The sequence below is a fragment of the Acanthopagrus latus genome, chromosome 21 (assembly GCF_904848185.1).
Source record: "Acanthopagrus latus isolate v.2019 chromosome 21, fAcaLat1.1, whole genome shotgun sequence".
NCBI classification, from domain to species: domain Eukaryota; kingdom Metazoa; phylum Chordata; class Actinopteri; order Spariformes; family Sparidae; genus Acanthopagrus; species Acanthopagrus latus.
The window spans coordinates 11,556,255-11,570,944 of NC_051059.1; the positions used below are offsets into that span (position 1 = coordinate 11,556,255).

Consider the following 14,690-nt stretch of genomic DNA (forward strand, 5'->3'; position numbering starts at 1 on the left):
AAAATAACATTTCAGATATCCACAATGAAATTCTTCCTAGTACAAATGACGTCACTTTTGCTATTCCTGTGTATTTGGCTTTCAATTTTAGATATCCACAATTACATTCTGGATGTCTGGAATAAACATTCTGGATATTTGCAATAGAATTCTTACCAGGAAAAACTCCCATTTCAGATATCTTCAGTCTAATTGCTACTAGTCATAATTTTCATTACAGATATCCAGAATGTAATTTTCATTAGTAAAAATGTCTTTACAGATATCCACACTTCGTATTATGACTAGTAAAAATGCAATTGTGGGCATCTGTATATGTATTGTGGATATCCATAATGACATTTTTACTAGTCACAATGTATTTTGGGGTATTCAGAATTACTCTCTGGATATCTGAAGTAGTTTTTCATTTTCGGCTTGCCATATTGTACTTGTATAAAACTCGTAGGTTAGGTTAGGTTAGGTTAGGTAACAAACTGGGGGAAAAGTCACGTTCCGGATGCCGAGACCTGACACGTGATCAATCCCGCTGCTGTGATTGGTTGAGAAGGCGGCAATTTATATGTGGGGCAAAGGTAGCGTTTAAGTCTGTTTATGTAGCGTCGCCTGTCCACTGGTGTTGTAACGATGCTGTTCACCAAGGTACGTGTCTTTACATTAGTTATAATAAATGCAGCAGCATGTATACATAGCTTTAGTCGATTAAATGACTGTAACCGCAGGTTGTTGTCCCCCTGACCTACATGTTCCCTGTTTCGAGTCAATCGAGTGAAGAAATGCAAACTACGTCACCTGCTAACGCTAGCTAGCAAGCAGCTAACGTTACATATGTATTCTCACAGGATTCACGGTTATAAACGTTTAAGAGTAACGCTCTTACATTTTTACCGCTTACATTCAAGTCTCAGAGGTAATGTCTGGCATCTGATACTGAATAGTAAATAACTAGCTGGTACCTTTGATAAAACCCAGAAGGTCGTTAAACAAAACATAGCGCTTATGCAAGGCAACATGGACTACGGAGCCTGGGAGATTTTATACATAGTAGACAGAAAAATCGACACGTAATTGTGTATATGTTTTTTGACGATGTCGACAAATTGCTGAGCCTCAGCTTGTTTGACTGGACTGATTGATTGATTGTGCAGATGTACTTACTGAAGGGGCCAGAGAGCATTTAATTTTTTTACAGCTTGAACCAAATTTTTAATTTTTACCAAAAAGTTTGTTAACAGATCAATTTGTCTAGGATATTCATTATCATACACCGTATTGCATTCATCCTTTTCTCGTGTGTTGCTCAAAAGACCAAAGAGATTGCATGTCATTTTCTGATGGATATCTAAATGGGAAATACCATAGTAGTTTGAAAAATAGGTTAATCTCTTTTTTTTTTATTTTGCAGTAAACAGTATTTTTGAACAGCAAATGGTTATAGGAGTCCTTCAGGACTGGAAATACTGTCACTACTGTAAATGTCAAATGTAGATGATCTCTGGGTTTTTTAACTGGCATATATGACCTTGAAATGATACCTCAACATTTTAAATCTCCAAAAAGGCACTTCATTAATGGTAGGATCAGGTGACAAAATCAAACATGACAGTATGTTTATACCAAATAAGCCTTACTTGGATATCAGTCCTGCAAAAATATTGTAGAGATTACTATATGTACTGAAAACATGTTTGGCAAATAATCATCAGTACTATAATGTCTAAGTGGGTAAAAGCAGATATTAGAACAAGTAGAAAGTGCTCCAGTGTACTTTGAACTCTGTTCCTTTAGCCCCTCTTGAAATAGGGCTGTTATGTCACACATTTTACTTTTATCAAATACTTGCAGCTTCTTGCGATGTGGATATTGCACATAGTCATATTGTGATTTATATATCTCTATAATTGTAAGGATATTTATTTTTCTGGAAAATAGATTTTTAAGCTCTGACTCAAATGTAATGGTAACAAAGGTTACAAAAAAAGTTGTGGAGGTGCCCTCAGATTTACTACCTTTTTAACCTTGTTTTATGATGTTGATTTCCCCTCTCATGTGCAGGTTCTCAAAGCCAGTGTGCGGTCTGGGATACGGCTGCAGAGCTCCAGTGCAGCTGCTGCTACAGCATCTCACAGCAGCCAGCCAGCAGGAATTGGCTTCTCATTTGGTAAGCAGAATGTGGAGACTTTACATTTAATTTAAAGGACATGTTCACAATTTGAACATACCTGCCATAAAGCATTAATCCCATGCCAAAATGCACACTGAAAGACTATTAGTCAGTGTAATTGCCCCTCGCACCTGTACTGGCTGTAAAGTACCACTTCATGAAATGTCTACAAAGTAAATACTGTTGGACAAAATTCACCAACCTCATCTGCGCAAAAATGTTTTCCTGACTTTGCAGAGTCAGACAGCTCAGTAGGTTTCTCCCAAAATAACAGTGTTTACAGGGTAAAATCCCAACATTCTTTTCCTTTTGCAAGTGTTATTGTCAAAGACTTTTTACCAACCTGATTTGACAAACTCAAGATTTCTGAAACCCAATATTAGCATCAACTGTAAACATCAGGAACCTTTGATTCTGTCTGTCCTAATTACATTGAAATTACTTCATCGATTGTCTTCTTGCTGCTTTGACCCGCAGAGCTGACAGAGCAGCAAAGGGAGTTCCAGCAGCTGGCGAGGAGGTTTGCACGTGAAGAGATTGTCCCTGCTGCACCTGCTTATGACAGGAGTGGTGAGGTGAGTATAGCCCAGAGACTAGGCTGCTGCATAGAGTGAACAATATCTTTATGATTAATAACACATGACAGTAAGGTATGGCAAATAAGCGGCACAACCACGCTTATCTGCCATACCTTACTGTAAAGGATACCTTTGAATAATTAAATGATGAAATATTGTCATTTTACAGTATCCTGTCCCCATCATCAAGAAAGCATGGGAGCTTGGCCTGATGAACGGTCACATTCCTCAGGAATATGGTATGTTGTTTTGATGCTCATCAATGACTTGAGTCCATTTAGACCTTTGTGGAACATTAGGTTGACTTCCCTTTTTGGGGTAGGCTACACAGAACCTCACATAATGTTTTCTCCATCAATTCAGTTTCTAATTGAAATCCTAAACAGCCACACATAATGATTAAGGACCCTGCTTAAGGGCACTTCAGCAGTAGTAATAAATGAGGTGCAAGTGCTGCCTTTTAATTTCCCCATCCAGATTTACCCTGCTTGTCCTGGTTTTGAACAAGTCACAATCTTGCTACTCTGATCCGAAGCCCACCACTGCTGAGGCGCTTCAGTGTTTATTTTCTATTGCAAACTGGCTGACTTCTGTTTAAAAATCAACCCTGTTGTGTCTTGGTCCCTTTGTGTTTAGGTGGAATGGGTTTGTCTATCTTTGACAACTGCCTCATCACAGAAGAGCTGGCTTATGGGTGCACAGGAGTACAGACTGCTATCGAAGCAAACTCTCTGGGAGTAAGTTGTTGTTTATCACAAACTCTTTGCCAGTTTTAGAGGCTCATTTTATTCAAATGAAAGTCTTTTTAGGTAATCCTAGTTGAAGGGTTACCTCCCTGAAACAAAATCGGATTTCAACTAAATGCCAATCAGGATTGACCAGATTGATGAGAGTAGATATATATAACACCAGATCAGTCAGTAAAGGATTCTCTATCTTATTAGTACAATCCAAATGATACCCAGCCTTATCCAACACCGAGACTTCTGCCACCACCTCTTAATGAAATCAGTGAATATCTGAGAACTATCTTCATTATTAATTATTTCTTGAGAAAGGCAACAGAAATGTTCTTCTTTTTTTCATTACCAGAATGCTGCAGTCTTCTGGTTTCAACACCAGATTAGACTCAGCAGTGATCAATAACCGTGCTTGTAGCTCGGTAGGGATTGAATTATATCTGTTTCTCCCACACAGCAAATGCCTGTCATTATAGCTGGCAGTGACGCACAGAAGAGAAAATATCTGGGAAGGATGGCTGAGGAGCCTCTCATGTGTGTAAGTATTCAATTATGTAGAATCAGAGGAAGGATTTTCTGCAGGACTTCACCTGCTTGGGTCCATTTTTAGTTGTACTTTTATTTCTGACACCCTTTAAACAACAGGAGCAAATGTCCTCTTGCAAAGGGTGGGCATGCCTTATAAAGGCACTACATTTAATATTATCTGTTGGCACCAGCAGCAGAAATATTTAGAAAAATGGTACTGCTCTATCTTGCATGAGCTCAGATGATGTAAACTACTGTGTGGTGTGTTTTCGGCAGGCGTACTGTGTGACAGAACCGGGGGCGGGCTCTGATGTGGCTGGTCTCAAGACCCGAGCTGTGAAGATGGGCGATGAGTATGTTGTGAACGGGCAGAAGATGTGGATCACCAATGGTGGGAAAGCTAACTGGTGTGTACTCACTAGCACTACTCTTACTGTACACTCAATAGAGTATATAAATAGAATATCCACTCAGTCTCACTTTATATTGATTGAACTTAATGATCATTTTCTGGAGGCTGCAGTTTGTAGTGCTGTTGAAGGAATGAATTTGAAAGATGACTAAACTGTTTCAGGATAACTGAAATGTTCGCTTCCTCTTCAACTAACGAACATCTTTATCTGCCGCCATTTTGTCAAGAGTCCCCAATTATTACTGCACATATAAGTAACATGTGAAAGGAAGCAAGATAGCTCCTTTCTTAGTTACTTTCCTCACCAGACAAAGAAAGAAAGAATATGGGTTTAATTGCATTTTAAGACTTCCCAGTTGGGACAGTGAGTTGCTAGCTTTGCAAGCCCGGAGTGGCTAGTTTATTTGGCCCAGACATTTATGCAGTCCTTATTGTTGAGCCCTGCTAACTACAAAAAAATGTCTGTTCTTGTGGTTGTAAGAATGTTTTATACACCTTTTTATATTTCTAGGTACTTCCTGCTGGCCCGCACCAACCCAGATCCTAAATGTCCAACCGGCAAAGCTTTTACTGGCTTTATTGTGGACGCAGACACTCCAGGAATTCAAGTAGGAAGAAAGGTAAGATTATCTTTAATTCATGAACTGGTTTTGTTTTCAGATCAGAATTATCCTTATGGGTAGCATTTAATCAGAGCTGGGAGAGATGAATTAATGAACCGCAAAGCTGAGAGAAACTTGAAAACGTTTCTTTTGTCCCAATAGACCAAGAAAGAAATGTGGTTTTCAAAGCAGCTGTTCCACATTTATATTTACAGAAATGGAAACATCAAAGCTACAAAATTAAGATTTTTATCTTAAAATCTTGCAGTGCAGCCAAGTGAATGCCAACTTTAAAGACTTGTCTCCCTGCAAAGTGAAATACAAAGTCTTTCATCTAAGTATTGTATTGATTATCATCGGAGCAAATTAGATTATAATCAATAAGGAAACCTCTGCAGGATGGTCACATATTTACCTCTGGTGTGCAGTCAAATAATTTGTCATTCCACAAGATAAAATGTTCCTGTAACTGTTCCGTGCTTGTAGGAGATGAACATGGGTCAGAGGTGCTCTGACACCAGAGGCATCACCTTTGAGGATGTGAGGATACCGAAGGAGAACGTCCTGATCACAGAGGGAGCTGGCTTCAAAATCGCCATGGGTGCTTTCGACAACACTCGGCCACCGGTAAGTCTGGAATGAATATCTAAAACACCACATATAATTGTCTTTCCTGTTACTCCAAAGATGGCTCAACATTTATTTTTTGTTGTTAAGAATAATACGGGGAAGACTTTTTAAATTATTTTTTTTATCAGAGTTTATTTCAACAATTTTAAATGGATCAGAACACCAAAAATATGTGTCAATATCAGCCAGAAAACCTAACAAATAAATGTAAAGTTTGGTTTGACTTAAGTCAAGACTGCAGCTGATACTCCATAACAATAACAAATAATTTCATGCATTCAAACAATATAAACCCATGTTTTCAATTGTATTTAGAAGATTTGTGTCTTGAAGATGATGTTTACTATTGAAATGAATGTAATGCAGGTGGCAGCAGGAGCAACAGGCCTGGCACAGAGGGCACTTGATGAAGCTACCAATTATGCACTGGAGAGGAAGACCTTTGGCAAAGTTATTGCTGAGGTTTGTTCACTTAATTTACTTAAAGATAATCAGCAGAAAAGCTCTACCATAATAACTCTGAGGTGGGAACACAGCATTACAGTGTTTTAAAAGTACCAAGTTGAATACTGAATCAACAGTCTCCTCTTTCTCTCCTCATTTTATAGCACCAGGCTGTTTCCTTCCTCTTGGCTGAAATGGCGATGAAGGTGGAGCTGGCCAGAATGGCATACCAGCGGTCCGCCTGGGAAGTGGACCAGGGCCGCAGAAACACCTACTACGCCTCCATCGCCAAGGCTTTCGCTGGAGACATCGCCAACCAGGTGGCCAGTGATGCCGTCCAGGTATTTGGAGGCAACGGCTTCAACAGTGACTACCCAGTAGAGAAGCTGATGAGAGATGCCAAGATCTACCAGGTGGGTAATGAAGTTGTGCACCTAATCGCTGGTAGAAGATGTTTTTGGCAAAGCTTGATATTCATTAATTGTCTGATTTTCCTTGTAGATCTACGAAGGGACAGCTCAAATCCAAAGACTCATCATTGCCCGAGAACACCTGGGAAGATTCAAGAAATGAACACTGCACACCTGATTGATCCACATTCAAACTTACTTTGTTGTAACTTTTCTATACAAGGGTCTTTCTGGGAAAATAGATGTAGTCATCTAAACTCAGGATCTAGTTGTAGAATGTTGTTTGCCTTAACAATATTTCATCCTGCCTTGCTTTTTTTGAACTCATCCAGACCCTGAGTTGGTTTCTCATCAAAGAACATTAAAACCCGTCCGCAAAACCTGTCATCTTTTATTGAAAGGTTTCTCAAAATGCAGCTCAGAACTGTGGCCTTACTTTGTGACTTAATGCGATGATAAGGATCACCACTTTTAGGCAAAAGATCACATGACCTTGTCCTGCCAGGCTCCTGCCTCAGCAGGCTGTGAACTTGGATATGAACAAACTTTGTGGATGCAATGCAAAGTTTCCACACTGTAAAGGCAATTCCATTTCTGGTTTTTACAAATCCATTTTTCACCTGAATGTGTTAAACAGTGTCTATTGATTTGTTTTAACAGCTGTAAAAAAAAAAAGTCTGAAAATGGTTTTCTGTCTGATTTATTTAAATCAGTGCTACTTTTGATGCCATTTGTTGTACATTACTACCCAATGTCCACAGTTACCCACTGCATTAACCATGGATGTAATATGCAGGTAATGGTTCAGCTGTCAAGATAACATGCCATTCACTTTGTGACTACACTTTTGACCTATGTTAAATTCTAAGCTTTGACGACTGTATATCATCCATTTATTAAATTATTTCACTTGATCTACAACTGATCATGATTTTCCTCTTGTTTTTCGTTGACCTACTGAGATAAAAATTTGGGTGAACCAAGAAAACCAAATCCCTGAAACAGTTTGTCCAGAATATATGTGATTTCAGAGGATAGCTTTTATATTACATAAAGATGGGTTTATAGAAAAACAATGTTTTCCTCTGCAGAGATTAATATACAGCAGTACATTAAAGATGGAATAGGATGACCCACTTAAATACTTTGAATTACCTAGCATGTAGGGCACCTGAGAGCAGAGGAGAGGTTCTGAAGCTCTTTTATGTCATGATAAACTGATAAACAAATTAGACCGCAAAGACCATCTGATAAGATCTTATTATGGATGGTTAGTCAATTTAAGTGTATTAAACCCACAACCAAAATAGTCACACATTATGTCATCATGTTGTCTAGAGATGTAATCATTGTGAAAATATATGATTCTCCTTTCTGCTGATGACCCTGAGATTTCCGTACACAACATATTAAATTCTACCATATTATTGTTCTTGAAAAAAAAAAAAAACATACTCAATATGTATCAAGTTAATATCAACTTTTATGTCTGTTCAACCAAAATCCCTCTGTCTTCATTCTGTAAAGCGTCATTAGAAGTGATCATTATAAATATGTAATACTGTGTAAAACTAAATATTATACAGTGATACTGTGAAACTGATCATTTCTTAGAAATCTGTAGGGAACACAAACTAAACAAAATAAGACGTGTATTATTTTGTTGGCTGTCTTTGTTAAGTGTCTTTGAGTATTCAGAAAAGCTCCAGAAATAAGTACAATGTAGTATTGTTATTGTGATTATGATTATTAAGAAAGATCCTAAGGTACTCCTGAGGAAAAAAGTTTAAAAGCCTTTATTCAGATGGCTTTTTCCTGGTGAAGGGTAGAAAATGCTATTTAAAAACAAGCTGAGTAATTGTGCTGCAACACGGGTTTACTCCTCAACTTGTTTTTTACACGCATGTTCTGTATTTTTAAGAGTTTACCATGAAATATCTATCTGAATACCAAGAAAACTATCAAAACATTTAATGGCAACACTTTTCCAAATGGTGAATGTTCATGCAAAAAATTAATGGACTTGATGCCTTAAATAAACCTGCAAAACTACTTAACTTGTATAAATGTTAAGAGTCAACTTTAAAAAATGACATACAAAACATGACTTTCTGATCAAAATTGTATTTATGCATGTATTGTTTTTTTATTTCTTATATTTTTTCTATATGACATTTACATACTTGACATCAATTTATGGGATGTGTGTTATAACTGCAGTAACCACTCCGCAGCAGAAGGTGGCGGTCATGCGCCTCCAACCAACGGCCGTAAACAGGAAGAAGGAGAAGCCTGATCATGCTAAACATTTCAGAATGGTAACCGGCTTCATGTTTTGCATGTTATAACGTTAGTGAATTGGTGTAATTTAAGATAACATTATAGCCGAAGTGGGTGGTAATATCCACTCAGCTCAGTTAAATGCAACTGTAGCCCGACATTTACCGCTAATGTGTAAAAGCAGCTATAATGTACAGTTAGCTAGCATCGGTGTTAGCACGTAGCTCGTTGATAGCTTAAACTGTCAACTACTCGTGTCCTGTTCTCATTTTCGGTCACCTAGTCACATAATTACGCGCTAGGTGTGACGGCGAAATGATGGGGGGTTTCAAATGTATGCTGCTGAAACAAGATCAGTTGGAATTTGTGCCATGTCCTAAGTAATGTGATGTGTTTAATGTCAGGGTACCCAAATAAAAGATGTCATCATTAAGCCTGACGCCCCCAACACGCTGCTGCTGGACAAACATGCAGACTACATCGCTGCATATGGCTCCAAGAAGGACGACTATGTGAGTAAATTAAATATCATGGGCTCTCTGGATGTCTGTTGTCTTAACTTGACACCTCTGATCTACTATCTACTTACTGCTGTGTTCTTCAGGGCTGGGTCTTTTTGTGATCAGAGAGAAACTTTAGCTGAAGTCTGGATCAAAGTGTGCTTTTTGTTGTCCCCTTTCTCTTTTGGCATGCCAGTGGGCTGTTCAGTAAACAGGTTCTTATTCTTCTGTTTGTTCATGCCTGTGTTTGTCCAGGAGTACACGCTGTCAGAGTACCTGAGGATGAGCGGTATCTACTGGGGGCTGACAGTCATGGACCTGATGGGGCAGCTGCCCCGGATGAACCGGCAGGAGATCATAGACTTCATCAAAGCCTGCCAGCACGAGTGTGGAGGCATCAGCGCCAGTATCGGACACGACCCCCACCTGCTCTACACCCTCAGCGCAGTCCAGGTGACTCCTAAGACAGCCAGCGTGAAATGTGACAGATTGACAGACTTGTCATTATCTACGTATGCTGTAAGAGGTTGGAATCGTTGCTGTAAGGAAAGACAATCCATCCTTCAGAGATGTATTTAGATAAGCATGAGTTAGGTGCACTTAATAACTGAATTGGTTAAGTACTAAAACCAAGAACAGACAAGTCATGGTTGTATAGCAATGTAACCACATCCAAAATCTGAGATGATTCACAGTCCCATCATATGATATAATATCCATGTATTGCCCAGCTCTAGATTGAATGCTCTGCAATCCTTGTTTTTTTTTTTTGTTTTGAGTTCTGTATTTTGAAATGTCTCATCCTCAGATCTTGTGCTTGTATGACAATGTGGACGCGATCGATGTGGACAAAGTGGTGGAATACATCAAAGGGCTGCAGCAGGAAGACGGCTCATTCGCAGGAGACAAATGGGGTGAGGGGGACTTTTGTGTTTAACTCTTTTGACATTTACTGACGTATAACTTGTACAAATATTTAACTGAAAGATCCCCTCCACACATGTGTTAAGCCTAGAGTCCAAATGATGTTTCAGTTCTGGGTGATGTTACCAGCCAGACCTTTAACAGATATATTAATACCAATGCAAATGTTGGCCGATATGTGCCTGTGTGAGATTTTCTTGTTGTAGTTTATTTATCATAATGATAATAATAACAGAATAGTTACCTTCTCTGTTGTTATAACTTTACAGGAGAAATAGACACAAGATTTTCTTTCTGTGCGGTTGCTACACTTGCATTAGTGGTATGTATGTCATGTACACGTCTTCTCAAGTATTTGTCTTCACTTAATGCCGTAACACTTTTTAATTAAAATGACAATATTTGAAGAGGACTTCCTGTCTTTTCCTCTATCCAAGGGCAAGATGGACACAATAAATGTTGACAAAGCTGTAGAATTCGTCTTGTCCTGTATGAACTTTGACGGAGGTTTTGGCTGCAGACCAGGTTCAGAGTCTCATGCTGGTCAGGTGAGTCAATTGATGTATTTCTGTGTGAGCTTCACTTAATTTAATCTCTTTTCAGAGTTAAAAAATAATCCCACGGTGAGGAAAGTAGGTGTTAAATTGCTCGCTCCCTAGTAGAAGTCACTCATCACAAATGTGAGGCTGTCGGTTGGTCTCGTGGGAGGGAGTCTGACTCATAACTGAGAGATTGTCAATCCCCAAGACTAACAGGATGAAATGTTCTCACTCTAGAAGGTGTCTGGGATCACACTTACACCAGTGACGTATTAATCCCCCCCATCTCACAGATTTACTGCTGCACTGGTTTCCTATCACTCACCGGTCAACTGCACCAGGTGAACGCTGACCTGCTGGGCTGGTGGCTCTGCGAGAGGCAGCTGCCGTCTGGAGGCCTCAATGGACGGCCGGAGAAGGTTTGTGCTTTCCCGATGCTGTGCTGAGAAAATCAAATACCATCATGTCTTTGTTGAACTTTTACCAAATCAGGGCACAGTGTTTCCTGAATTTGTTCTGCTGCCCTGCTATTTCTTTATCATCATGAATTCTTTATGAAAAGGTTCCACATACATGTTTCTTCATATTGGAAGAGTTTTAACTGCAGCAAATGTTGTAATTTAGACTCAGTTATTAAATATTCACATTTATTTATAAAATAAGATGGTATATTTACTGCGACAAAGAATAACAGCCAAGACTTTATTTAGATAACTTTACTGACCCATTGTGTTTGATTTTTTTTTTTTTGTCTCATTCAGCTTCCAGACGTGTGCTACTCGTGGTGGGTTTTGGCGTCACTTAAAATCATCGGTAGGATCCACTGGATCGATAAGACCAAGCTGCGAACGTTTATTCTTGCCAGTCAAGACGAAGAGACCGGAGGTTTTGCTGATAGACCGGGAGACATGGTGAGCTGTCAATCATAACTCACTCGTGCATGCTGCAATGGAAAGGAGGAATCTTTTATCATCTGTCAACAGTAGTGTGCTCGCTAATGTCTGTAACAAAGACAAGGGTTGGTCACTGTTGCTCGGCAACACCACCAGCTGCTATGGGATGTCGCTCTCATTGACTATCGTGAAACTACTGTTGGAATGACAGTCGTGGTTGTCCAGATTTTCAGCCGTAGATCAGTTTGATATTTATCAGGGTGGCCCAGATAAGCCTGGTTCACTTCGGGAGGTTAAAGATTTGATCTGTGCGCCCCTCAAGTTACCAGATAATCGGCAGAGAGCTTGCGGATCGAACAAGCTCTCCTGTAGTGTAAGCCCCCTCCATACTCGCTGCAGGAAGTTGTTCTTTGCACCACAGCAAGATTAAAGTCCTTAATCTCACACACACTGTCATAATTTTCTGTTGCTAAACGCCGAGCCGAGCCGCTGCTCGGCTAGTGTGTCAGTACAACCCCAGTGACTCGAGAAGCATCTCTCTGATTCTCATTACCTCTCCCGCTCCCTCCTTCCCTGCAGGTGGATCCTTTCCACACACTTTTCGGAGTCGCAGGTCTCTCCCTACTCGGAGACGAACAGATCAAGCCGGTGAATCCAGTCCTGTGCATGCCCGAGGACGTCCTGCAGAGGGTCGGCCTGCAGCCGGACCTCCTCAGCTAACCATCCGACACACACCATCACACTACTCTCACAGACACACACACACAGCTGCCCTGTTAGGCTGCACCCCGACTATCACGGCCGGATGTTGGGAGCAGAGCGAGGACCACCACACATCTCCACATTAGCTGAAGTCAACAGACACATTTTTAGGCTTTGCTCTCAACCCGCTGAGGACAAACCCAGTCACACAGTTCTGACTCGATTCCTCTGAGCCTTTTCTGTCTTCAAACCCTCAAACACTCATTATGTTACCAAGTCGCATATGTTGGTTTTACTGCAAGAGAACGACTTGGAGATGTTTTGAAGTGTAACCATTGTTGCTAATACCCAGAAATAAGTAAACAATATTCATCCTTCATTATTTTTGATGTACTCGCTGTATGGATGCAACACAGGACTTGTTGCAAACAAAGCTGATTTTATTAGTGATGGGCTGATGATCGGGGCTGATGATCTGTGAGGGCTTTTTTGTCCAACTGCTGGTAAAATTAATTGTTTTAAAAATGAGCTTCTTTGGCTCTGATGCAGCCGCCTCTCTGTCCGAAGACCTCTCCAGAGCCCTTATGTAGAGAGAGTATTGACAACAGATGTTCAAGTGCCAATCGTCACGTGATTCAGGGAGACATCTGACAGTTCCAGAAGGTTCTTATTGGGCCATTTAAATGCATGAATACAGAGAGACCGAGCTACAGTGCTCGTATTTGCAGCAAACTTCCAGGACCTATTGAGAGGTTCCACAATCCGTTAATGTTTTTTTTTTTTTTTTTTTTAAAACAAGGTCCACTGGAGTAAAGGAAGATGATGCAACTCTCTACTCAAAGGCTCAGGTCACCTCTCTGCGGTCTTGATAAATGTTCCTCTCACTAAACTAACTGTCTGCTTACACATAACTGGGAGGAGCCTTTTAATCCTGACTAATTTGGATCTGCAAAGTAACTGAAATTATCAAATAAATGCAGGAACTGGAAATACTAGTAAAGTACCTCCAACTTTTACAGTACTTGAGTAATTTGTTCTTAGTTGGGTTCAATCACTGGCTGTTTTGAGTGATGACGCTAAGAATTTCATTTTTACTCAATATCAACATCAATATCAGTTAACAGTCTCCTTGATTATTAATAATTGATATGGTCCCTGTAAAAAAAACAAAAAACAAATAAAAATTCGATCCCTAGATTTTATTCATAACATAAATCGTAACAGAGGAGGAGATGTTATTTTGGTGACTGGAGACACCCAGAGGAGTCATCTTCTCATGCCAAGCATGTTTAATTTCTTATCCACAGGCTCAGCTACACTGTTTATTTAAACCCTGGTTACTCAGTCCAGCTGCGGGCAGACACACTGTGTGTAAAAGCATGACATATTTTTCCAGTCTTATGATTTTCAAGAGTCTTTTTTTTTTTTTTTTAATTACATCTACTAATGGGTTAAAACACATATTTTTTCTTGTCTTTCAGGATCTTTGTTTCTGCACTCTTGTCTTACTGAATACACATTTTATCTGTTGTTATATAACAGTTCAGTGTTGACATTGTTACAGAAGTTAAGCAAATCACGTTGACATTTGCTAGTTCCGAGGCTGTACCCGATCTAAATGGCTGATAACTGATAAATGAGTTCATTGGACATTGTTATGCAAAGTCGTTAGTCAAACAAAAGCCTGTAGTGTCAATATAGGGTTTAAAATCAAAGTTCTCAAAGAGTTGCGCTGCTCAAAGATGATTCAAATCTGAACAACAACACAAAAGCTTAACTACGTCCTGAACAACTTGTTAAAACAAGAGCTCATGTTTGTGTTGCTGTGGCGGCTCTGATCCGAACGGCTGCTCGCTGCTTCACGCCTGTACGTGTGTATATTCATCTAACTTATTTGTTATCTTGGTTGGCAATAAATGTTTCCCTCCAGCTGTGACTCCGCTTGTTTTTGCACTAAATGAGTTTAATGAGCATGTTAGGGTCTGTTCAGTGAGTTCTTTTTTTTTGTCAAACTCGATCAGAATCAGAACTCTGTTCATTGCCACCTACGTGTTCACATACAGGGAATTTGCTTTAGTTTAATAATCCACAAAACATTTCTGGAGTTTTGCAGCGAAACCGTGTTCCAACAATCTCCTAAGCAACTGAAGTAGAAATACACAATCCAGTTTTTTTTCCCACAACATTTTATATGGAATGCTTATTTATTTATTTTTTTAGTTTTAGGCTTGTGTTGAGCTGTGCAGGATGCTGCAACACTGTTTTGCTGTGAGCTCCAGAAATGTTTTGCGAACTAAGAAACTTCACCTGACTTTTCCATCGACATGAGGCTGAGTACACAATG

General features: G+C 39.6%; 2 protein-coding genes across 2 annotated transcripts; both read left to right on the forward strand.

The window, feature by feature from the left end:
* The first annotated feature begins 509 nt into the window (after positions 1 to 509).
* Positions 510 to 7,433, forward strand: acadm (acyl-CoA dehydrogenase medium chain). Its single transcript, XM_037084722.1, has 12 exons — positions 510 to 642; positions 2,056 to 2,161; positions 2,642 to 2,739; positions 2,912 to 2,981; positions 3,379 to 3,479; positions 3,940 to 4,020; positions 4,287 to 4,417; positions 4,934 to 5,042; positions 5,511 to 5,651; positions 6,021 to 6,116; positions 6,263 to 6,511; positions 6,600 to 7,433. Exons 1-12 carry the CDS (start codon positions 628 to 630, stop codon positions 6,669 to 6,671), a joined length of 1,269 nt encoding a protein of 422 aa, XP_036940617.1. The 5' UTR covers positions 510 to 627; the 3' UTR covers positions 6,672 to 7,433.
* Positions 7,434 to 8,737: 1,304 nt separating this feature from the next.
* rabggtb (Rab geranylgeranyltransferase subunit beta) lies at positions 8,738 to 14,282 on the forward strand. Its single transcript, XM_037084998.1, has 9 exons — positions 8,738 to 8,826; positions 9,193 to 9,300; positions 9,544 to 9,741; positions 10,097 to 10,202; positions 10,482 to 10,534; positions 10,650 to 10,760; positions 11,045 to 11,170; positions 11,513 to 11,662; positions 12,224 to 14,282. The coding sequence occupies exons 1-9, from the start codon at positions 8,758 to 8,760 to the stop codon at positions 12,362 to 12,364; spliced, it is 1,062 nt and encodes a 353-aa protein (XP_036940893.1). The 5' UTR covers positions 8,738 to 8,757; the 3' UTR covers positions 12,365 to 14,282.
* Positions 14,283 to 14,690: the final 408 nt, after the last annotated feature.

Excerpts from the sequence above, each read along its gene's own strand:
- rabggtb (XM_037084998.1), top strand. The coding sequence starts at position 8,758 with ATGCGCCTCCAACCAACGGCCGTAAACAGGAAGAAGGAGAAGCCTGAT. Across the intron at positions 9,301-9,543 it reads GCTCCAAGAAGGACGACTAT|GAGTACACGCTGTCAGAGTA; the intron begins GTGAGTAAATTA and ends GTGTTTGTCCAG. Across the intron at positions 11,663-12,223 it reads CTGATAGACCGGGAGACATG|GTGGATCCTTTCCACACACT; the intron begins GTGAGCTGTCAA and ends CCTTCCCTGCAG.
- acadm (XM_037084722.1), top strand. Across the intron at positions 2,982-3,378 it reads TCACATTCCTCAGGAATATG|GTGGAATGGGTTTGTCTATC; the intron begins GTATGTTGTTTT and ends CTTTGTGTTTAG. Across the intron at positions 6,117-6,262 it reads TTGGCAAAGTTATTGCTGAG|CACCAGGCTGTTTCCTTCCT; the intron begins GTTTGTTCACTT and ends CTCATTTTATAG.